This window comes from Fusarium pseudograminearum, chromosome 2, assembly GCF_000303195.2.
Source record: "Fusarium pseudograminearum CS3096 chromosome 2, whole genome shotgun sequence".
NCBI classification, from domain to species: Eukaryota; Fungi; Ascomycota; class Sordariomycetes; order Hypocreales; family Nectriaceae; genus Fusarium; species Fusarium pseudograminearum.
The window spans coordinates 4,402,393-4,425,548 of record NC_031952.1 but is presented as its reverse complement, the minus strand read 5'-3'; the positions used below and the strand labels follow the sequence as shown (position 1 = coordinate 4,425,548).

At 47.9% G+C, this 23,156-nt stretch overlaps 7 protein-coding genes across 7 annotated transcripts; 4 read left to right on the top strand and 3 right to left on the bottom strand.

Moving 5' to 3' along the window:
* Nucleotides 1-117: 117 nt before the first annotated feature.
* FPSE_02055 (uncharacterized protein) lies at nucleotides 118-1,020 on the top strand (the record flags this gene model as incomplete). Its single annotated transcript, XM_009255174.1, has 1 exon — nucleotides 118-1,020. One exon carries the CDS (start codon nucleotides 118-120, stop codon nucleotides 1,018-1,020), a length of 903 nt encoding a protein of 300 aa, XP_009253449.1.
* Nucleotides 1,021-4,337: 3,317 nt separating this feature from the next.
* FPSE_02056 (uncharacterized protein) lies at nucleotides 4,338-6,281 on the top strand (the record flags this gene model as incomplete). The annotated part of the gene is made up of 3 exons (XM_009255175.1): nucleotides 4,338-4,416; nucleotides 4,492-5,946; nucleotides 5,998-6,281. The coding sequence occupies 3 exons, from the start codon at nucleotides 4,338-4,340 to the stop codon at nucleotides 6,279-6,281; spliced, it is 1,818 nt and encodes a 605-aa protein (XP_009253450.1).
* Nucleotides 6,282-7,568: 1,287 nt separating this feature from the next.
* Nucleotides 7,569-8,422, bottom strand: FPSE_02057 (uncharacterized protein; the record flags this gene model as incomplete). The annotated part of the gene is made up of 2 exons (XM_009255176.1): nucleotides 7,569-8,357; nucleotides 8,411-8,422. The coding sequence occupies 2 exons, from the start codon at nucleotides 8,420-8,422 to the stop codon at nucleotides 7,569-7,571; spliced, it is 801 nt and encodes a 266-aa protein (XP_009253451.1).
* An 816-nt stretch (nucleotides 8,423-9,238) lies between these two features.
* FPSE_02058 (uncharacterized protein) lies at nucleotides 9,239-12,289 on the top strand (the record flags this gene model as incomplete). The annotated part of the gene is made up of 6 exons (XM_009255177.1): nucleotides 9,239-9,334; nucleotides 9,385-9,811; nucleotides 9,851-10,076; nucleotides 10,430-10,464; nucleotides 10,662-11,368; nucleotides 11,417-12,289. 6 exons carry the CDS (start codon nucleotides 9,239-9,241, stop codon nucleotides 12,287-12,289), a joined length of 2,364 nt encoding a protein of 787 aa, XP_009253452.1.
* A 385-nt stretch (nucleotides 12,290-12,674) lies between these two features.
* On the bottom strand, nucleotides 12,675-14,448 carry FPSE_02059 (uncharacterized protein; the record flags this gene model as incomplete). Its single annotated transcript, XM_009255178.1, has 2 exons — nucleotides 12,675-13,900; nucleotides 13,950-14,448. 2 exons carry the CDS (start codon nucleotides 14,446-14,448, stop codon nucleotides 12,675-12,677), a joined length of 1,725 nt encoding a protein of 574 aa, XP_009253453.1.
* Nucleotides 14,449-16,612: 2,164 nt separating this feature from the next.
* On the bottom strand, nucleotides 16,613-17,071 carry FPSE_02060 (uncharacterized protein; the record flags this gene model as incomplete). Its single annotated transcript, XM_009255179.1, has 1 exon — nucleotides 16,613-17,071. The coding sequence occupies one exon, from the start codon at nucleotides 17,069-17,071 to the stop codon at nucleotides 16,613-16,615; it is 459 nt and encodes a 152-aa protein (XP_009253454.1).
* A 3,453-nt stretch (nucleotides 17,072-20,524) lies between these two features.
* Nucleotides 20,525-22,606, top strand: FPSE_02061 (uncharacterized protein; the record flags this gene model as incomplete). The annotated part of the gene is made up of 5 exons (XM_009255180.1): nucleotides 20,525-21,025; nucleotides 21,075-21,132; nucleotides 22,086-22,324; nucleotides 22,375-22,449; nucleotides 22,502-22,606. The coding sequence occupies 5 exons, from the start codon at nucleotides 20,525-20,527 to the stop codon at nucleotides 22,604-22,606; spliced, it is 978 nt and encodes a 325-aa protein (XP_009253455.1).
* Between the last annotated feature and the right edge of the window lie 550 nt (nucleotides 22,607-23,156).

The following is a 23,156-nucleotide window of genomic DNA, read 5'->3' as shown; positions in this document are numbered from 1 at the left end:
ATTACTCAGACAAGCTTGTCTAACGAAGGGCGCCTCGTGATATATAATCCCATAATCTCAGTTTTTTCAGACAACATATCTCTTCATCCACCCAACAATACGCGACTAGCATTCAGAATGTTTGACAATTTCCAGCCATTTACAATTCAGACTTTGTCTGACCCAAATGTCACAATCAACGGGCTCAAAATCGGCGATGCCTCCTCGCCCAAGCCAGCTCTTCTTTTGATTCACGGCTTTCCTCAAACCCTCCACATCTGGCACCGTGTCGTCCCCCAGATCGTCGACAAGTATAACATCGTCCTCATCGATATCCGCGGTTATGGAAAGTCTTCCAAGCCGGCCGGCGTTGCATCTTATGCGAAAAGTGCCATGGCCCGCGACTGCATCGATGTCATGGACGCCCTCGGCCACAGCGGCTCGTTCTTCGTCTGCGCGCACGACCGCGGTGCCAGAGTCGCTCATAAACTGGCAGTCGACTACCCTGATCGCATCCGCAAGTTCATTCTGCTAGACATCTGCCCCACGCTTGCCATGTACACAAAAACAGATTTCGACTTTGCAACCGCATATTTTCACTGGTTCTTCCTCATCCAGAAGGAGCCGCTTCCTGAGACGCTTATCACTGCAAAGCCCAGAGAGTTGGCCGAAATGTTTATGGGCGGTAGACAGGGCGACGGGGTGGCCATATTTGAGCCCGATTGCTTCAACATCTATGCTGAGAGCCTGGAAGATTATGATACCGTTCATGGCATGTGTAACGATTATCGTGCCAGTGCGACACTAGATCTAGAGGAGGCGCGCCAAGATCTGAAGAACGGAAGGAAGATCAAGAGTCCTTTACTTATTCTTTGGGGAAATCATGGAGTTATTGAGAAGTGTTTCGATGCTATCAAGGAGTGGAAGGACGTGACGGAGGATGGCGTCTCGGTGCAGGGACACAATGTTGATTCGGGACATTATATTCCCGAGCAGGCACCTGATGAAGTCGTGGCGTCTATCAAAGAATTTCTGGTGTAAATCTGAGTTATAGAATGGCATTAATACATTGATATCGATTTATACCGTCGCATTGGCCCGCTTTGTTGAACAATCTGCAGAACGGGCGACTCATCACACAAGCCCCGAACCTTATGGTACACAGACACTCTATAGATAGAGCTTCTGCACGGTTGATGAGAAAATGAAAAAGTTTCACATAAGGTATGAAACAGTAAGAAGTAATAAGAATGGTCTGGGAAGAAAGCCCAGAAGCAGGACGGGCGTTTCTGAATGTTCGAGATTACGTCTGTGGCCAATACGAAGTAATCGTAAACAACAGCGTGGTAACCGCCACTGCCCTCAGAAGATTAGTCCACAAAATGACAAGTGTCCTTGTTTAAAGTTTGGTGCAGAAGTCAAATCTTGTCCAAAGCTCTTCATTGATCGGTCATTTTGTGTTGGAAAATGCACACGGCCAATTGGAGAGCCTTCTCAAAGTCAACCAACTGTTCAACAGAGGTTAGTCCAGTTTAGGAATAGATGAGGCCTCATGAGCTTCGGTGTAGGGTAATCTTGCGTTTGATGTTTAGGAAGCAATATCTGGATGATTTATGGTAACAAAGTGTATAATGATTGAAGAAATGGAACTGAAAATCTTTCAGTACAGTCTATATACATGTAGTATCAAGTAGCCCACGTTGATTGTAGTCATCGCCGTCATGGTGGGCTTCAGCAGAGCTTCACCAAAACCTACCAACAGCCACGATCTCATATTGAATTACACCCTTCGCCACATGATTATTCACATCATCGTAATCCTGATCGTGATAAGTTAAAGTGCCAAAGATCGATTATGGGAAACGATAAGCAGCTGTGATATCAGCCAGCATCTTTCCCGCACGTTCATCCACCATCCACAATACGTCAGCCTTCACAACCCGGCAACAACCGGCAAGTCTTCGAGAACGCAACAGTCTCATACTGTTGGTGCTGCAGGCGAAACATGCTGCAGGGATCTACAAGTGAAAGTCCCAATCTTGACGATAGAAAAACGCCTCCTGGCACCTGCAATCGCCAACGGGGTGGATACGGTTGGCTGACGATCATCTGCCAAAGGCTGCATTATTACGGACATACCGCGAAACGGATAAGCTCAGGTCACCTTGAGGATGTCAGAAATAAAGGGTATCGTGCAGACCCGCTGGTGTGGTAGATTAATTAAAGTGCTGCACCCAATCTAGTGCGCGCGTCGAGTGCCCGTGGGTGCAAGGAACGGCCAAGAGGATTGCGCGCATCAAACGCACGCGCACAAGCTGACGGACGGGTCGAACCCGTCGGGGAAGGCGTTCGTCTAGACCAGGGCTGAACGGGTATCTCGGATTGTGCCTTCTTGGTATTCGGCATGCACAGCTTGGCACGCTTGGCGATGGTGTCGCGAAGAAAGACAAAGTGGCAATGGATTATCATGGACGAGAGGCGAAAATGAAATCACAAACGTTTCGATGTCTGGGCTTGGGTATAGATCGGAGAGCGAGTACCTTGTCGCCAGGGCTGAGACGGCAAACGCTATCAAGGGAGTTATTTACCGAGCTAGTGAATTGTAGATCAATTAAAACATTGAAATGTCAATCTCGGTCTCCCAATGTGACATAGTGAGGTGATCTGTTTTGCTTTTTTCCAGATCATTTTCTTCGATGCAGCAGTCATTTGACGCATATTGACAGCTTCTCCAGGCATCATCGATGTACGGACATGGCCTAACAATTCGGAAGTGATCCGATAACTGAATTGGGTCGACATGCTCAAACGAAAAGAATAGCCAGACGTTGGATCAACATTCAGCAATAAAGTCGAGACAAAGCACGACCCCCAACGTTGATAGTGGCAGATAAAAAAAGATAGCGCAGATGTTAGCGTCCGGGGTCCATTGTCCAGTGAGATGACTCCATTTCCCCATGTGGTCAATCCTTTCGCGGGGGAAGGGGGAGGGTTTATGGGACATGGACATGGGTATGGATATCAACACTACCCACTGGTAACAGAACCTCTGAACCGGGACCAAAGTCTGGATCCAGACAAGTCCATCGTTCGGGACAGACTAACTAGAATAAGAGACCGACGGTGGAGTTTTTGTTTTTACCATTGGGGAATGTCTTGTGTGAATCAACCTGTGAGCTGAGCTGAGCTCCAAAAGAACCCGTCGAGGACGCGATGGAATGACAATGCCAAGAAGGAAGGAGGCGTCAGACGTTCCCTTTGCAACGGGTATGTATTTGCGCGGGTAAAGAAACGGTTCGATGGTGCTTGATAATTACAATATGTTTATGCTCTATACTGGAAGTGGAAATTGTCAAGCTGAATGAAGTGCCTACAACCACGCACGTGCTCACCCAACATTCGTAAAGAATTGTGGACAGATGGAAGAGACACCAGATTAAGCATAGACTTTACCTTGTAAATAAGCCTAATACTCTGGATCCAAAGCCTAAAAAATCATCTGCAGTAGGACCCCGTCGTGTGCAGTGGTTGTCGTCCAGCCCATCACAAGTCAGGATTAGAGGCACGCGACTCTCCCCTTCGCCGAGAGATCAGGTCTCCTTGGCGAATCGACCCGAATGTCTTGTCCCGCTGTCGTTGAACTTTTGCTGCATGTGTTTTTTATGTGGCGTAGCTCCGATCCTTGCTTTTCCACGTCTCAAAAAGAACAGCTGTCCGATTCAACCAATCAAATGTCTCAGACGTGTTGCGTAGATCTCGCACGTGGGGGAGAGAAAGATGCTCATAGGGAGGGATATGCTTAATTGTTAGTCTCCCCGTACTACCGCCGCATAATCCACCCACACCCTTTTAGCCAGCTTGTTTCTGGTGTGGACACCCTTTGGACACCCATTGAGTGCCCAGAGTTCCTAGAATGACTGCATCGATAGCAATCGGTAGCCATATCGTCTCACCGAACACACGGGACGCACATAGACAAAGACACCTCTGGCTTCTGGACCTGGTGGGGGGCAATCCTATAGTTCTGTTTTAGCTAGCTGGGTACTCTAACAAGCATGGATGGGACCGGGACACCCATGACTGCATGATTTGCTAAACCTAAGCTTTTACTCACTTGAACCTTTTTTTTGCCCGTGTTGTGTCGCCATTGACTCTGTGGCAGTTTTCATTTAAAGCCTTGCAGTCCTCAAACTCTGAAACTTTTCCCCTCTCTCTTCTCTAGAGCATTCCATTCCAATTCCTTCTCCTCTCATCAAAACACACAAGGCAAGCTACAGTAGTAATATTACTACAACGTAGCTCTCTCTCTCGCTGCCTTTTTCTCTCCTCCCCTCTTCAAACCGAAGCCACTCGTCACAATGGTTCTCGAGGCTTACACTTACGTCTTTGCCATTGGCAGTTGCTTTGCTCTGCTTGAGGCCTACAACAATGGTGCCAGTATGTCTTCCAGTCCTTCTTCCATCTACTCTACTCCTCCCATCAAACACCAACAGTAACTGACACAATCTACAGACGATGTCGCCAACGCCTGGGCTACCAGTGTCTCCTCCCGCTCCGTCACATACCGCGGAGCCATGGTGCTTTGCTGCATCTTCGAAATGCTCGGCGCCCTGACCGTCGGTGCCCGAACCGCCTCGACCATCAAGAACGGTATCATCCCCATGGAAGCCTTCCGCGACAACGCCGGTGTCCAGCTTCTCGCCTTCGCCTGTGCCTCCGCCGGTGCCTCCACATGGGTTATGTGGTGCACAAAGCACAACGCCCACGTCTCGTCTACATACTCTCTCATCTCTTCGCTCGCTGGTGTCGGTATCGCTACCGTTGGTGCTAGCAAGGTTCAATGGGGCTGGAACGGTGGTCAGGGTCTCGGTGCCATCTTTGCTGGTCTCGGTATGGCTCCTACCATTGCCGGTGTCTTTGCTTCCGTCATCTTCTTGCTTGTCAAGTATGTTGTGCATGTCCGTAAGAACCCCGTCCAGTGGGCTGTCTGGACCTCTCCCTTCTTCTTCCTCATTGCTGGTACCGTCTGCACACTCTCCATTGTGTACAAGGGATCTCCCCGTCTCGGTCTCACCGAGAAGCCTGCTTGGTACATCGCCTCCCTCACTCTCGGTGTCGGCTGGGGTCTCTTCTTCATGTCTGCGCTTTTCTTCGTTCCCTTTGTCCACGCTGTTGTCATCAAAAAGGACTACACCCTCCGATGGTGGGATGCTTGGCGAGGACCTCTCCTGTTCAGCCGCCCCGCTCCTCCTGATGCCGAGAACGCCCGTGTCCCCAACTACGCTGTTGTCCAACACGGTTCCGACATGGAGGTCGTCTCTCACGAGACTGAGGAGCACAACCCCAAGAAGGCCAGCGACGATGAGATTGTCCCCGCTACTGCCGCCAGCTCCGAGAACAACGAGAAGCGACACCTGAACCTCTCCGAGTCTACCCAGGAGGACTACCAGCGAATGGTCAAGGATGCTGAGGAGATCCACCACTCCAACCTCCGCAAGGGTAAGGGACCTCTTGGCTGGGCTATGCGAACTCTCCACGCCAACCCCATCGGTGCCGGTTCTATCCACGAGACTCACAACATGATCGCCGTTCTCAAGCGCATTCCCGCCCAGATCGTTGTCGCTTTCCTCTACGGTGCTCACTACGACATCCACACTGCCCAGATGGGTATTGAGGCTACTCCCGAAGGTCGCCGCATGGCCCGTGTCTACGAGCATGCTCCCAAGTACCCCAACGAGGTTGAGTACCTGTACTCTTTCGTTCAGATCATCACTGCCTGCACTGCTTCTTTCGCTCACGGTGCCAATGATGTCGGTAACGCTGTCGGTGTCTGGGCTGGTATGTACGCTGCTTGGTCCACTAGCCGACCTGCCGAGAAGAAGGCCGAGGTTCCTTTGTGGCAGATTGGTGTTGTCGCCGCTATGATCTGTATCGGTTTCATCACCTATGGTTACAACATCATGAAGGGTAAGTCTCACAATGCATTCCTCTCGCTGAAACATTACTAACTCTCAATAGTTATGGGTAACAAGATCACCTACCACTCTCCCAGCCGTGGTTCCTCCATGGAAATGGGCGCTGCCATCACTGTCCTCGTCTTCTCTCAGTACAAGCTCCCCGTCTCCACCTCCATGTGTATCACTGGTGCCACTGTCGGTGTCGGTCTGTGCAACGGCAGCATCAAGGCTGTCAACTGGAAGCGAGTTTTCCTTCTCGTCTTCTCCTGGATCATGACCATCCCCATCGCCGGTCTTATCGGTGGATGTCTTATGGCTCTTGCTCTCAACGCCCCTCACTTCTAAAAGCACCCTACACTTATGACACCTATTGTTGGACTTGATACCATTTTGTTGTCTGGAATTTTCAGTGGAAATGGGATAAAAAATAGAGGAGTGGATTGATTGCATAGAATACCTAGTTGGATTTGCTTATAGTACCCTTGTCTTATGACTTAATTGACAGAGATTACACTCTTTAACCAAAGTACCCTGTCTTCACATGTCTTGTATTAACCATCACTGCCGCAAACGATCAAGTCATTAATAAAGATTTCACTAACACGTTGAAAAGCGAAAGGCGATTATTTCGTCGCGCTTCAACTATTAACGCCGAATCACTTAACAGTTCTCTCCCCAGACATTTCAGTAAACCGTTTTTCATTCTCAACACGACGCTAGACTAGAATGTTAGTAGATAGTATAGTGTAGGCTATGGCGTCCAAACCTTCGTATGGTGTTTCAAGTCAGCGCTTCGTTCATTCAATTTTACACTCAAATATGGCGATAAAGCGTTTCGATTACTGTCATGGCAATGTAGCTACATTGACTACCTACTAATTACCTCATACGAACTGTCGTTGTGTAAACCCCTGCAGTTGGTGTCTCTTGGCAGGAACCATCTTGAAAGCTGATCACTTGGCATATCTGTGTTGTACTATCTTGGCGTGCTTATGGTGTCCTGGGTGTCTCCATCCCACCCCCTCAGGATTGAAGTCTTGGCTGTCTCTTGGCTTCATGGCAGCATCTTGCGGTGGCCGATCTAGGCAACTGCTCGCGTGCTCATGCCGACCTTTGCTGACAAGAGAATGGCTTGGTGGACTCGTCATAGGCGCCTGCCACGTTGCGCCTGACAACGACCGAATGTTGTATCAACCTCTAAGTTGACTAACAAAACTTTAAGTCATCGTGCTGCCCCATTATTCGATGCAAAGATATGCCACAGCCCCAACAACGCAGAAAAAGGCTTTGGTGCTTGGATACTACTTGTGACGTAGGGATTACGTGAGAAAAGAAACAGGCGGACGACCTAAAGTGTCAAGATAAAACTCGCATGAACTCATCGCCACTTGATCGAGGCCACCAAGGCGAAGAGTTGCCCTCAATCCGGGATTAAACCCTGCATTCATATTGCTTCTCACACTCATATGCGGCCACGTGGAGAATGTGTTGGAACTGACTAAATGTTCTTTGTTTACTATATTATGTGTATGCTATAGAATAATATTATAATAGACCTCGTAAACGAATGAATTCAACTTGAAATAGGAACAAAACCAAGAACGCCTTTCCTTTTCTGTCCTTCTAAAGCCTTTATTGACACCACATCTGGACAGGAACAGTGATCTGATCCAAGACACTGAAGTCCATGCACCATTGTCTAAAGCTCACAACAATCATGTCGAACTGCTCAAGCTCCTCCTTAACCCAGTCCGGATCATCCAGTCGTGGAATATCTGGCACAGCAACCTGTTCAACCAATGAATCGGCAAACTGAACATCGACTTCGAGCTTTTGTAATTCCCTGGCCAATTGCAGGTCAGGTGAGTTCACAAGATGGTCCTGCCCAGCCTTGAAGCCCATGCCAACAACGAGTACCCTCTTTGCCATGTCGATGCCGGAGTCGCGGCGCTGAAGCCTACTGCCTCCCATGAGTTCGTTGACGATTCGCTTCGCCAGGTTGGCAGGCCGCTTGTTCATCTTGTCGGCACAGGCTTCAAGGAGGGGAAATTCGCAGTTGGATAGGAGGTAGTATGGGTTGACAGGGATGCAGTGACCACCAACACCGAGACTGGGGGTGTAGGGCATGTAGCCGAAAGGTTTGGTAGCAGCAGCGTCGCAAACCTTAAAGGGATTAACACTAAGACTGTGGCAAGCATTAGCCATTTCGTTGGCGAAAGCAATACATATCATCTGTTGGCAGTTCTCGTAGAGCTTGCATATTTCAGCGACTTTAGGCTTGGAGACAGGGATAATACTGTTAAAGACTCGGCCGTAGAGGTGGACAACAGCATCTAGAGATCCGGGGATAACATTATTGAGGCCAGAGATGACCTTGGGGATGGATCGCATGGGAGGTTTAGTTCGACCAGGGTTAATGCGCTTTGTATGTTAGCATATACTTGTGGTAGGACAGAATCAGTAATTAAGCTTACCTCAGGGGACATTCCAGCGAAGAGTCCCTTAGCCCTTGCGAAGGGACCAAGAAGTTAACGAGTCAGGCCAACAGAAACTGAGCTCTCAATAACGACAGTGCAGCCAGGACGAGCCCATTGCTCCACTCTGAGCAAAGCACTTTGTAGGTAAGACAGATCAATAGTCTTGTCAGATCGAAGAAGAGTAGGAACAGAGATGAGGAAATGAGTAGCCTCGGAAAGATCAGACTCATTGGACGTGAATGAGACATTAGGTCGATCTCTGAACTCCCCACGTAGAAACCCAAGTCGGTTCTCGCTAATGTCAAAGCCCATGACCTCATACTTGGAAGAGAAAGAGTCCACGAGACTTGTGCCCACGAAACCGACGCCGATCACTGCAACAAGAGGAGTAGCTTCAGTAGGTGTGATGGCAGTCTTGGCGGTTGATGTCTGAGAATTCTCCACTATACACACAACTTCTACGGAAGGAGATGTGGGACGAGATTCTACCTGAGTTGACCAAGGGCGAGGAGTTTAATGGATTTGATATGGTGTTTTGTACAGATGCTGATTCGACTATTTACAAGGGTGCTGTTGCGCTCCTAGCCAATGCCCTTGCACAGGACAAGGATGCTATTGCCGCTTGTGGTCTCGTGCTAGTTGAGCTGGAACCTGGCTATGAGTGGTCGTTTTGGAACCTCTATCAACAGTTTTAGGTATATATAGATGTGGAACTAGTACCAATACCTTTGCTAACCATATCCTCAGTACACATTCGGTCAATACGTCAGAAGGCGAGCTGAAGGCTTTGTTGGGAAAGTCACTTGTCTGCCTGGTTGTATCACCATGATGGCTGTCAGACCAGAAATGGCTGGTGCAATCCGCAAGTACTCTGAGCCTGTGACTGGCGAACTGGTCATCCACCACCAAGTCCAATATCTCGTAAGTCAACGCTGTCCTACAGCTGCTCTACATGCACTAACTCAATGAAGGGTACCGACCGAAGGCTTACCTATTCTATGCTCTCCCAGGGCAAACACCTCCAAACACTGTTTGTTCCTGATGCCGTCAGCGAAACGGTAGCTCCACAATCCCTCTTCCACTACCTAAGTCAAAGGCGTCGATGGGGCTCTAACGCTTACTTCAACAAGTACTTTTACCTTTCTGGCAAAAAGATGATTCCCATCACTCGCATTGCTGCCTCTATCGAGGTTATTCGTCTAAGTCTTGTGTACTATCGCATTCTCAACACCGCACTATTCATTACTAGCTGTGTCCGTCACATCACAGCTCTCAAGTTGGTTCCTATGCTGGTCGTTGGCCAACTACCTTCACTATGGTTCTTTTGTTCAATCCTCCTTGAGCCTGTATTGCGCAAGCGAGGACATAAACTTCTCATTGGATATCTTATGAACAAATGTGTGTCGCCTTTTATGAGCGTTATTACTTTTACAAAAGTTGCTACGAATCTGGGAAGCCAGGTATGGGGCGTGTCTGGAGTCACGGCATCATCAGCAGCACCTCCCGCTGCTGCGCCTGGAAACGAAGAAGGAGAAAACAAGATTGCGACAGATGCCCTTGATGCAGCTGAGAGGGGGGAGGTGGTCCCGTCGATGATTCAAGACACTGGAGGCCTCACCAAACCAGGGCGTGCTCGTCTGAGGGATGAGTGTGTTGACGTTGAGTAAGATACTAAAACATTAGAATATTAGACATAGATAATATGCCAGTAATATTTAATGCATATCTACAGCCTAAATATAGCCAAATTCGCTCGTTGGCTTCTTTCTCCCTTCTCTCAGCCACCAAGAGTAACTCGTCATGTGCAGGATTAGCTTTACTTAGAATGTAGTGATAGAGCAACCTTAATACGACACGCAGAAAAACATTGATAAGAAGCTAGCTACCAAAGGCGCCCACCTACTGATATTTGTTTCTTTCGAAAAATAGTTGTTATCTCGCTAGGCGGCACCTACCGAACAATGCCACCCCAGACCGATAGTGTCTAGCTCAGCCATATGCGGACGAACATTCCAGAGCCGTGCCAAGAGTAAAGGCTGCAACCCCCTTTGGTAAGTTAAGTCATAATTGCCTTTAGTGGTTATTCGTCGGTGTAAAACTCACACTAACATTGTCTCGCCTGTTCTAGCCTGTTGTCTCGTCCCAATCAAACATTCCGTTTCTCGCCTCTCATACTGGCTGGCACGACCTGCACAAGGGTTATATAATACCTTGCACCCACACCAAGGAGCAGACTCTACGATTCTAGGACCGATATACTTCCTATTACGGATTTTCTTTCCGATGCCTCTTACTCGACAGTGCTTTTCTCGCTGTGCCATTTTTGTTGTTGTTGGCTGTTTCGTCATCGTTGTTGTTGCCTGTGGTACGTACTTCGGTTTGGCAAAGAGACAGCATCACTCGTTCGACTGGACGACAATTGTCAGTGATCGGGGAGATGTGCTTCCTGATTTTAGCTTTGCTGGGTACCACAACTCGACGATGATACTACGGAACGGATCCAGTGCCAACATCACCCTTATTTTCAATAGTAGTATTGATGATGTGAAGCCGCTGATACAAGAGGCTATTGATAGCATTGCAGCTTCAGGTGGTGGGACTGTTATTCTGCCCGAAGGCAGATGGTCCATTACTGCCGGTATCAATATCACCAATGGAGTGGTTGTCGCTGGAGCTGGAGAGAACAAGACAGTATTGGTGTTGCAAGATCGTCCGTCTCAGCCAGTCTTCACTCTCGGCACACCTGCAAATAATACAAGACCCCGTTATGGGTTCAGATCGAACATTACCAACCAGTATCTGCCCATCGGTTCATCTTCTGTGGATGTTATCAGCAGCGATGGTTTCGCTGTTGATCAGCTGGTTTATGTCTCTCGGAATGCCACGGAAGCGTGGATAAGAGGCAACGGAATGAACAGTCTCGTCCGAGATGATGGTCAACAGACATGGTTACCAGTAAGTACCATTCTATTCCATTGAGAACCAAAACCTAATTGGCGGCAGGTGGACAAGAGAATGCTATCACCCAATCAGATTAGCAGCATCTCTGGTTCAAATATCACTCTGAGGATTCCTTTGACGGATAATTTTGACTCAAACTATGTTCAACCTGAACTATTAGTCTATACTCCTCCGTATGCCAACAAGGAGATTGGCATACAGGATCTTGGGGTTGAAGTCCCTGACACGTGTTCTGGTGCACCATTCAACGACAAGACTTGCAACTCCGCTGCTGTCTACTTTCCATCCTGGACTGTTGATAGTTGGGCGAGTGGGCTTTCTCTCAAAGGGTTCAACAAGTTCTTCCAGGTTGACCAAGATGCTTCTCGCATCACTATTCAGAACTGCACAATGGACCGTGATCAAGATATTCAAGGAGCTGCTCTTCCTTTTGACATTATGATACAAGGGTCTCAGATCTTGGTACAAGACTGCTCGCAAAATGGGATACCATCGGCAAGATGTTTTACTGTCGGTACAGGGTCCTTGACACCTGGGCCGAACGCTGTTCTGCGGCACAAGACTAAATCTGATGTTCAAACTATATATCCACATGAGCGATGGGCACATGGATTGTTGGTGGAAGATAGCTCCGTGAAAACTTTGTTTGTAGATCGAGGTATCAAAGGCTCAGGTCATGGGTGGTCTATCAATGGTGGTGTTGGGTGGAACCTCGATGGGAATGTCGACTTCGAATCGCCGCCACTTGGCATCAACTGGTGCGTCGGTTGCGGAGGAAATGGCCATGAAACTAAAGGGAACGCGACTTTCGTTGAGTCGGGTAAAAGAGTCGAACCTCGGAGCCTATTCATGGCGCAACTGGAAGAGCGAGGCATCCATAGATATGATCAAGGGGACGAGGAAACCGATGAGTAGAGAGTTTGATCGACATCAATCATGGGCTAAAGGAACAGCTAGCGAGGCCACAAAATAAGTGACTTTCGGTGCTAGATAGAGCTCTTAAAACAACTCTTTCCCTCTCCTCGTCTTCTTTCTTGGGTCTTGTAGTTGTACTGTTCCTTCTAATCAGACCATGGCTTGAGGGGCATATAATTGCTTACTCATACTTGCCATCCTTGGGCCGAAATATTACAGAGAATAGACAGACATAAGAGAACAGTGGCTACAATTGACATATAATTTCATTGAAAAATTGCTCTGAACATTTGAGATTTCTCATTACTAGTAACTGTTTACTCTTGGATATCATGATCGTTAATCTAACTCCACTTCTCGACTCCTCATCTTATGTCATGGTCTTCTAAGCGTGAGAGATCTGGACCTGATCCTTAGGGTCGGTCATGGCCTGCTCAACAAAGACCTTGTACCACTTGCCAGTGCAAAGATCATAAGTAGTCTCCTTGACACCAGCCCAGTTCTCCCTCACGATATCCATAGTAGGTCGCGAGAAGACAAGATCAATCTCTTCAAGAGTCTTGTTCTTGGTCTCAGGCATAAAGAAGATCTGGTAGATCTCACCAACGAAGGCAATGCCACCGTAAAAGCCGAGAGCCAGGCCAGTCTTGCCCATAGCCTCCTGCATGGCAGCGAAGTTGTAAGTGACGATGAAAGATGCGAGGAAGAGGAGAGCGTCGGAAGAAGTCATTCCGTAACTTCGAAGGTGGGTTGGGAAACTCTCACTGGGAATGACCCATGTGAGACAGGCGTAGGAACCGAAAAAGCCCATGTAGAGGATAAGACCAGTCAGGTAAAGACCCTCAACAGTCATGAGCTGAGTGGCGACGTCGAACTGGTAGCTGATACCGATGAGGACCAAACCAATGAAGAAACCAGGGAGCATGGTGATGGCCCAGAAACGACGACCGAAACGCTCCATGAGGAAGATGGCAGGAATGGTACCGATCAAGAGAGATCCACCACCGACAAGAGACATGTAGTTGGCCTCCTCCTTGTTGAAACCAATCTGGTTCATGAGAACAGACATGTAGTACATGATAGCGTTGACACCAGTGAGTTGACCGAGAAGGATCATGATGTTGGAGTAGACAAGAGCGCGACGAGCTCGGGGCTCAGTGAAAAGATCCATCCAGGGGAATCGGCGGTTCTTGGCTCCCTCGACAACAGCGTTCTCTTCCTGGATGACAGAGGCGCTCATGACGTAGAACTCCTCTCGTGACTCGCGGTCCTCGATACCGCGAATGCGCTTCCAGACCTTGTAGGCGGCGAGATGGCGCTTCTGGTGGATGAGGAAACGGGGGCTCTCGGGGAGGAAGAGCATACCGAAGAACATGATGGTGGAGAATACAAGAGATGAGCCGAGGATGTATCGCCAGTTGCCAGGAACCTTGAGGAACATGGCACCGACAGCATATCCGAGTACCTCACCAAGGGCAATGTTGAATTGGTAGAGAGAGACCAAGTTTCCTCGGATCCTTCGCTCAACAGTCTCGGCGACGTAGACAGGGACAGTACCACCCTCGAGACCGACACCGAGACCTAGGATAACACGAGAGGAAACAATCATGCCTTATCAGTCAGTACAAAGTAGCATGTTTAGATAGTCAAAGCAACTTACCAAAGTTCATGGATCCAGCCTCAATCGCGGCACCGATAGTGTATAGAATAATAGAGATGATGATGGCACCCTTTCGCCCAAAGTACTCGTTTGCGGGTGAGAGCAAAAGCGCACCACCGACAGCACCAAGGGGCATACCAGAGTTGACGAGACTGTTTTGTCTCTCATTCAGACCGAGGTCGTCTGGCAGGAAGAGGTTTGCACCACTGATAAGAGACTGATCGAGACCTGAGAGGAGACCACCCATAGAGGCGAAAGCGACAAGGAGCCATGTGAAGTGCTTGGGGTTGGTAAATTGGATCTGGAAGAATCCAGTGTCAAGACCACCAGCCTCATCAAGCTGGCGCTCCATATCGTCAATGAGGTCATCAACTTCGCGACCACCACGGCCAGCGATCTCAAGAGCCTCAACCCCAGCCTTCTCATGGCCCATGGCTTTCTTGATCTCGTCTTTCTCGTGATCGACCGTGGCCATCGAGTTCTGTCGACTCTGCGCCATGATGAATAATGTTTATATCCTTAAGCGAGTCTAATTAAAAAAGGAAAAAGTGTGTAGGTAGGTGTTGCATGTGAGTAAGAAACACCAGAGTCGTGGTTCATTCCTGGAGGCATGGTGATCTGGAGCCCCAGGTTTTTATATGTGGTTCTGCATGCAACCCGCGTTCATCCTTCCCCAGCCCACAATTCTTTCCCAAATCTGGAGATGCCGTCTCCAGAGAGTCAGTCATTAGACTTTTCTGGAGAGTGGGCAGGCTTTGTTTCGCCATGGGGCACCGCAAATGCAAACCCCATAACATTGAGGGATTGTGGTGTCGGTAGCACCGAGAGACTGGCCGGCAAGGCTCCATCGAGAGATGCCGTCTGAACCGATTTGGGTGGAGCTTGTGTTTGTCGTCTGGTTGGGCATCGTTTGCGCGATCAACAGGCGTTGTAACGGTCTAACAGGAATGTGACGCCTGTTGACAAGTTAGCTGACTCGGAAGGCGATTGTTGACTACCATCGAACCATTCAATTAGAAGGAATGATTTGCTGCCTTGTTCTCGGACCGGCGGAAACTCCCAATCAGACGGTGCTTCACTCATTTCTAGACATCCACTATCGCAGTTCCCGGCAGAGATCTGCAGGCACTAGAGGCGGGTTTACGTTGTTCCCCTTCTAGAAAGCTTCCAAGTGGGAGTCTTCGTCACCAGGGAAGCCGTTTACCCGCCAGTCTGCCAGGTTCATCGAGAAAGCCGGTTGAGCGTCACCCTGGTGGTCGTCTGTTGGATATTGCCTCACCACTGCTGGGATACCCAGTTCGTAATGAGGTGCTTAGTGCATGAGTTGTGAAGAGTCCAAGCTTTGATTGAGTTTTTTTCTACTATGGTATGACTGCCACTCCTTCAGATATCGTGACATGTAGACCTCAATAATGCCTTCACAATTATTCCCGTGCCAAGTCGTAAACTCGTGACAGGCTAGGCTCTTAATTAAAAGGCGCCCACTTGATGCCGACACTAAGCCCCTGGCTTCTTGTCATGATTCAGCCGCATCTCTTGGCTGAAAATCTCTGAATGACGATGAATTATGGCTTGAATATTGGACTACCCTAAGGCTGAGCGTTCGTTTTAGGTATCATTTGTATCATTAACAGGCTTGGGCATACCATGACATACATGACATTTCAATTCATCTACTTAATGGAATGCACAAACATACAATTGGTGAATTACTTAGCAACAACAAGTCGTTATCCTCGGTGAACGACTGCATAACCGAAAAGAAAAGAAGAAAAAAAGCTTTCAAATAGGATGGACCCAGTTGCAACGCAAGCCCACAAATCAACCTTAACATCCCCATGGACAGGTTTTCGTGGGGATATGCTCGTCACCACTTTTATCTCATTTGGATATGTCAATGGTTGGCCGAATGTTTTGGACATCGGCCCGTTATCAACAAGAGGCAGATGACTGCGTCCCAAAAGTCCACAATCCCGACCATCACGGAAGGATACGGGCTTGAGTACGACCTCATCTGCCCTGTCAACATGCTATTTTCCGGAGAACGAGTATGTCACGGGACCGCTCTGACCCCCGCGATTCTGGGTAAAGGGCCGATATCATCCCCGGAAACAAGCAAGAAATCCCCATTTTTTGGTACCGGCAGGGATTACCAGGCAGAAACTTAACGGCCGTCCATCGTGTGGGATGTAAATTGTAGGTAATGACGAGACCAGTCGTGCCATGCTTTGGTATAAAAGTGAAACTATGCTGGTCATGCAATGAATGTTCGGCTACATTCGGAGCCGATCTTGGGCACGCGAGTTGGAGCTTATACTGCTTTAGGTAGTAATAGGAGCTGGCCGATGGGTCCCCCCTGGTAATGAGAGAGAAAATATCTGCTTTCCCATTGAGCATTGACTGATACCGAACAACCCGTCGTTTCTTGCTGTGAAAAACTCGTACAATTGTGGAGACATAAACTCAGCACGGGATCTGCAAAGTTTGTCAAGGACGTAATAACTATTGTCAACCTTTATAGCAACCAAACAAAGACTGTGTACATAGTATCGTCGAAACAGAGCCTCAAGCTGAACTCATCGCCTTAGAGATCCCGCAAGCCACTGCCGCATCGCATCTTGAGCCTCATCAGCCCTACCGGATAATTTCATCTTGGCCACTCACTAAGCCTTCTTGGCCCTGCCCTTAGTATCCCTGACTCCGACGCCAAGGACAAAGCCGAAGCGCAAAACCGTGCAAATGCCTGTGACCACACCACTGAACCAATCTTCCCATCTCCAATTCGAAAACGCTAGATTTCCCTCCATCTTAAGACCAAGGTAGATAGCCGTGAGCATGGTAAAATCAGCCGGTAAAAGGCAACCTTGGAACATCTTCCAAATATTGACATCGTGGGAATAACGCAATAAGGTGCACTGAAGAATCAGATACGACGTGCCCATGCCGCCGATCTGGTACAGGTAAGGTGAAAAGTGTGCGTCGAGTGGGTAATCGACGAAGAATGCTTGCATGGCGAGGTTGTGGTCAAAGAAATTAACCCACATTCCCATCAGGGTGAGGACAGGGTCTACCCAAAGAAACCAGAGGGTGTAGACAGGGTGAATTTTATCAGTGATGACCATTTTTATGCCTTTAAATCTACTGAATCAACTGTAGCGTGAGTAGTAACAGATACGGAGTGAAACAAGATCAAGTCAGCAAGTGACCTTCTTATAGCTGTTGCGCAATGTCAGCAATGTCAGATTTGACGTCAGCTTATGTGTCAGCATCTTGTTTATGGCTCTCACCAAACGGCCTTTGACTCACCGTGATTGGCCTAGCATCATAATGCCAAGAGAAGTAGTCAACTTATTAGCTATTGATGCAACGAAATGGCAAAGACTCAGATAATCCAGGAAACTGTAATGAGGAGAAAGCGACATTCTTAATCCTTACGTGGGCATGACAGTCAATCAAACCTGGTCGTCTTACCTTTTTGGACCTATATTTGTGACCGAGTACCCAATACCTTAACCGAGGATAGACAGGTCTACGTTGAATTGATTCACACTTGATCTTGCACGCAGACACCTGCCGGATCGCGATTGGGCCGCTTCCATCATCTTCCGTATAAACGATTTGATCACATTCGGCAAAGGCTTCTTTTCTATTCACTTGAAGCATGCCAGCCTGGGGTCGTCCGAGGTGTAGTATTCGGAACTAAGGCTGATAGAGTATCTCGTCATCTCTTTCTACAATCTACTACCGCCATCATTCAAGCCGGTACGGATACTCATATACCTTTATTGAACTGTGAAATCAACGGAACTGACAAGTAGACAGCTGCCTATAGCGCTAATGGCGCCTGCCTGGTCGTCATTGTGAATACAGACATACAACCGGCCACTCAACGTATCACTAGGACCGCCCCAAGTTCCAATATTATTGACCATATGTCCAAAGGCTTTGTACCAGGTTTTAGTGTTTCTAGGATCAGACCCTGCAGTTGCTGTCCCCGCTCGGCGCCGAGGCAATTGAACCTGGGCTAACGGTAGCCGCTCCACCAGCGCAAGCAACAATATCTTGATTACCGTTTTAAATTGTGTCTGAAACGGACTTTCCAATCTTTAACCAAGGTATTGAAGTAGTCAGTAGCTGTGTGGGCTAAGTATGAAGGGATAAGTCTCTTGCTTGTCTCCCCACAAGTAGGTACAAGAAACGCATCTTCGGGAGCCAACTCCACCACTACCAAGTGACAAGAGTCGACCAGTACAGTCACAAGATACGAGATAGTACATCTCGAGATAAGGATGATATTGTTATGTTTTATGTAGCCTATAAGCTTTCGTTGGCAGAGGAGTCAAATGTATGCTTAATGATCCCCATTTGAGAGTTTCCCATTTGCATCGCTTACAGGCGCTCAATCCATGATGTCAAAACCTAAAGACTCTGATTCATTGGTCATGAGACCTTTGCATGAGTCGAGTAATAGTTCAAGACAAAAAGGAACCGCAGAATCGCAATACGTCCACTTGATCCGCGACGTTTACTACGCAAGACTTCCACATTGTTGATTGAGCTAAGTTGTGGTATAGCCCAGGATCGACATTTATAGCCGGCTTAATATGAGTCTAATATGAATCTTCGTATGGCACAGAAAGGCATCATCATGTGCCGTGGTAAACTGGTGGATGAGGCGACATTCATATGCTCGACACAGGACAAGTTTAAAAATTTGATGCTCTGTTACAGTTACAGTGTTTTGAAATGAACGACGCAGAGTGGAACAGTTGATAAATATCGCAATCGCTTGCTAGGTAATTCCGTAGTGGTTTCTAGAGTACGGGCAGTGCTTGGCAGGTGAACGAACTACCATAAAGTGCATGGGTTCTTCGGCATTTGGCAAATTGTTTGGGTTTCAGTTTGGGGCTATTTTAGAAATTTCATCCCACTTTGCGAACTGCACCATTCTGGTTCACGACAAGGGAAATTCGACACTATCCATTCAGCTCCTTAATGCCAAGGCTGTGAGAGTCGGACCGACGACAAACATCATGTGGTTGTCATCTGTTACCCTATAATTGAGTATTAATTGTACTGGTATTTCGAAACATGTTTAAAGTCCTACGTGCTCTACGAGGGATCTATCGTGTTAGAATGAATCGGCAAGCTTGAACAAACTGCACATGGCACATTCAAGCCAAACAAGATAAAAACCCAAGACTGCTTATATGTATATTATATTTTTTACTTACTGAATACAACTCAGGCTCACTCATGACAGAACTGTTGTTGGCTGCCTCAAAATAGAGACTTTCTACCCTATAATAGCTCAAGACACGCTCGTCACACACAAGCACCCTAGTTTCATTGAATAGACGAGGGACAACAAAGCCGTCCATTTTGGCTTGGCAGGAATAGCTTCAGTATGCCTCGTGCCTCGTGTTGAACTAATGGGGAAGTTAGTTAATACCGGAATGTGTGTTTCCCGGGCTTGGCTTCAGACTCCAATTGGTTGAAACCTCTCTCGGTAGTATCCTGAACTCTATTTCACCAACGTGAGAAGAGTCCCAGATTGGCTGGGCTGAACACGCAGGGGTAAACCCACTTAGGCGGCCTCAGGGTACCAGAAACATTGGCCGCTTAAAATATAACAGACAAAATTAGTAGATCAGCTCATGCTGCTTAGACTTGGTTCCCAAGACTACTTATTTCTATACCCTATGGTAGGAGGCTAACCTTTCCGCTAGCCACTAGGGCGGAATGGTTCCTCGGAGAATGTAAGGGTTCAGCTTTGGGGGGAAAGTCTATCGTTCGGTCAGCATAAGCTTAAATCTCTAAAAAGGTATCCGTATCATACTTGCGTTTGACCCTCTTCCACTTCCACAATCAGTTTACAGCTCGTGAGGAGGGACGGCATGCATTGAATCAAGTCACAGGCATCACGCCAGGACAAGGCCTAGAACGTCGGTATTCAGTCCATTCATCTGATCTAAATGGCATTTAGAGTTTGAACCCTGGTTTCAGTTGCACTCCGGATAACAAGTCACGTTTCAACGGGAATACCAGACAAGGAGGCATCAGTGGGGCACGAACTGTGTCTGGCATTTACCATTCGTGAACATGAGTGACAAGACCGGACGATGCCGATAGATCCTAGCAACCTATTACCAACAGCCGGCCATCAATAGCCCTGCCGATATCAAGTTTGAGCCTTGTGATAACTCAGGTTCGATACTATGCTGTTACTGTCGCTTTTCAAAACCTCATTCTTGCCAAGCTGTATCGACATAACTTTAAATCTATCACAAGCTAGGTTCAGCAGGGGAGGATTGTCTACAACTTGTCTCACATGTTCGGACGAGCCGATGGACAGGCACAACTGCATCCCGACCGGAAACGACGATACCATCAGTGACATAGAGAAACAAGATGGCAAAAGTGTATAAATGGGCAAGCCTTCCTCATACTCATTTCTTTTTTTCTTCAGCAGCTCAATTCGTTTCTTATCTTTCATCCCTACTCTTCACTTCAATACCACCATTTTAACCATTCAAAGTCTGTGACTTTTTTTTGTTTCTTACCAATCAACAAACATGCCTTCTTTCACGACCATCGTCGCTGCCATCGCTGGATGCTCCGCCATTGTCAATGGCGCTGCCATCCCTACCGAGAGCACTGGTCTCCAGACTACCACTCTCCATCGCCGACAGGTCACCAAGGAGCATCACCTGAGCAAGCGTGAGCCCGTCACTGCGGCTATCCTGACTGCGGCTGGTACCGCAGCAGTCACCGCCGTCGTCACCCAGGCTGTCAATGCCGCCGTCTCTTTCATCGGCGACATCTCCAACTTCGATGCCGGTCGTGAGGCATTCACTGTCCAGACCACCGAGGCCATGATGGCCAACAACCCCGACCCTGCACGTTTCCAAGCTGCTGCTTGCTACAACCAGGGCTTCACCGTCGCTGACCCCGCCAACATCGACGGCCAGTCCTCCGTCGAGTTCAAACTCGGCCTTCTCAACACCGACTACGAGTGCATGTACATTGCTGCCCCCAACCAGTTCTTCACCGAGGGTGACGGTGGCTTGATCAACGTAAGTTACTAGCCAAACATATTCCAGTTCAGCTGACTAACACACATAGCTTTCCTTCACCCACACCGACCGATGCACTTTCGATCCCGAGACTGCTGATCTCACTTGTGTTTAAGTCATGACGCATCCTGATGGAACGGACTGGGGCCGGATAGGGGGAGCGGCTGTCAATGTATCCCACTAGAAAGTTGAGAAAATCTTGCTTAGAATAATTCACATTCTGATCGCATCGTTATTGGGAGTACCTTTACACATGGAGTGCATGTCGCCTGAACAACACCGATTTGAGCAGTGAAAAACAGGTTATAAAGTGATTTATATGGTCGCCAAAATCGTTTCCCGTTTTGCCGAATGCTATCATTCGAGCTAGACAGTATTGAATCGTGCAGTATTTACAGTGAAAGGATGCGGTGAGTGACAACAGAGAGGCCCCAACAGTGTCGGTGGACTGGCCGAAGGACGTTACATCAACTGTCTTTTCCAGCCTGGCGTCGGCATAACAGGGACTAGTTAAGCTTTTGAATCAATTGAATCATCGAGACATCTAATGAAAGTCGCATCAGCCGAATTTAACAACTTTATAGCAATCTCTAGATGCTGCAATGACTTGCAAAATTTAGATGCCCTCTAAAGGTACCGAGTCATCGGGAGAAGGCCAATCGGTAGTCCGGCTAATGATAAACAAAATGTCTAGGATATCCCCAACCTCTTGAATTTTGCTATCAATAGAACGAAACAATCCGGTCAAGAATCGCGGGGCTCCGATCATGTTATGTCTCGGTCCACAAGGGGACGACGACACTAAACCTTGTTTAAGTTAGTGAAAGCTGAATAAGCTCAAGCCGCACGGAGCTACGGACCCGGAGCCGTCTGCCGAACCCGGGGATGGGATCTGATAACATTATCTATGCCGAGAATGCTCCGTGTACTTATTCTGGTATATATAGAGCAGTCGACATGATTCTATTCATCGGTTCCAATTTCTATCTAATCTTTATATACACTACTCAAAAGTAAGTTGGATGTCCATCCTCGTATGCACCTTTGCTAACATGCCCAGTGTCTAACAACAAGATCGTTCCTCTCACAATTATCAAGGGCGCTGGCCATGAGCACATCCCTATCCCCGAGGGAGAGTGCGCAATCATTGCCGACTTTCACTCTGTCAAGTCGCAGAGCGCACACTCCACTCCTTACTTGACAACCGGCTTCTACAGAGTTGTCCCTGGACCTACACGATACGGCGAGTACGACTACGAGGAGACCAAATATGTCCTCAAGGGCCAAATCGACATTACCGTAAGCTATACCCAACTCCCTGTCATTCATGATTCTAATAGCTCGTATAGGATGAAGCCACTGGAAAGACACATCACCTTGTTGCCGGTGACTGGGCCTTCTTCCATGTTGGATCCAAAGCTCAGGTTAGTCTTTTAGTCCCCCCCCAATGCTTGACCATCAATTGACCTTTTTTAGTTCTCAACCAAGACTGAAGGTGTCGCATTCTACGCTGTCACCCGACCAATGAACGATGGCCACCCTAATCTTGTTGGCCGCGAGGAGAGCACCTCCAAGTTGTAAAAGCCATGTTATTATAGAGTTTAATGAATTAAGATACATTTTTGACACCTATGCTACTTCACATGAATTTACTACTGCTTCAATGAGAAGTGTCTACTACAGCAATATTTATGCATCACCCTAAGACCTGCGAGAACCGAGTGTGCAACTATGTGAAGGGTTCCATAGGACATGAACAACAAGGAACTGACTAGCAAGTCATACTACAAAGCTACTGCATCTTTTAAAAAGAAACAGCCTTATTTGAGCCTCTAATATAGCCATTTTTCTATCCCTGTCTGGAGAGATCAACCAGACAAGGCCCCGTTTTACGGCACAGTCGTTGGTTGTCGACGCAGCAGGGTATGCATCCCTAGTCGACAGGGAGCCTTGACGTTGGTAGCCACTTTGCAATATGAGATTGCCATCATGGAGACTGGCTCTGTGGAGTACTGCATCTTAAGTCTACGCGGTTCCCCTTAGGGATGTCGCCAGTATGTCATCCAGATCGCTCTTTCCACCTATTTCCTATACATTGCTTTCTACCTCTTTTTTTTCGCATAGTCCAAGG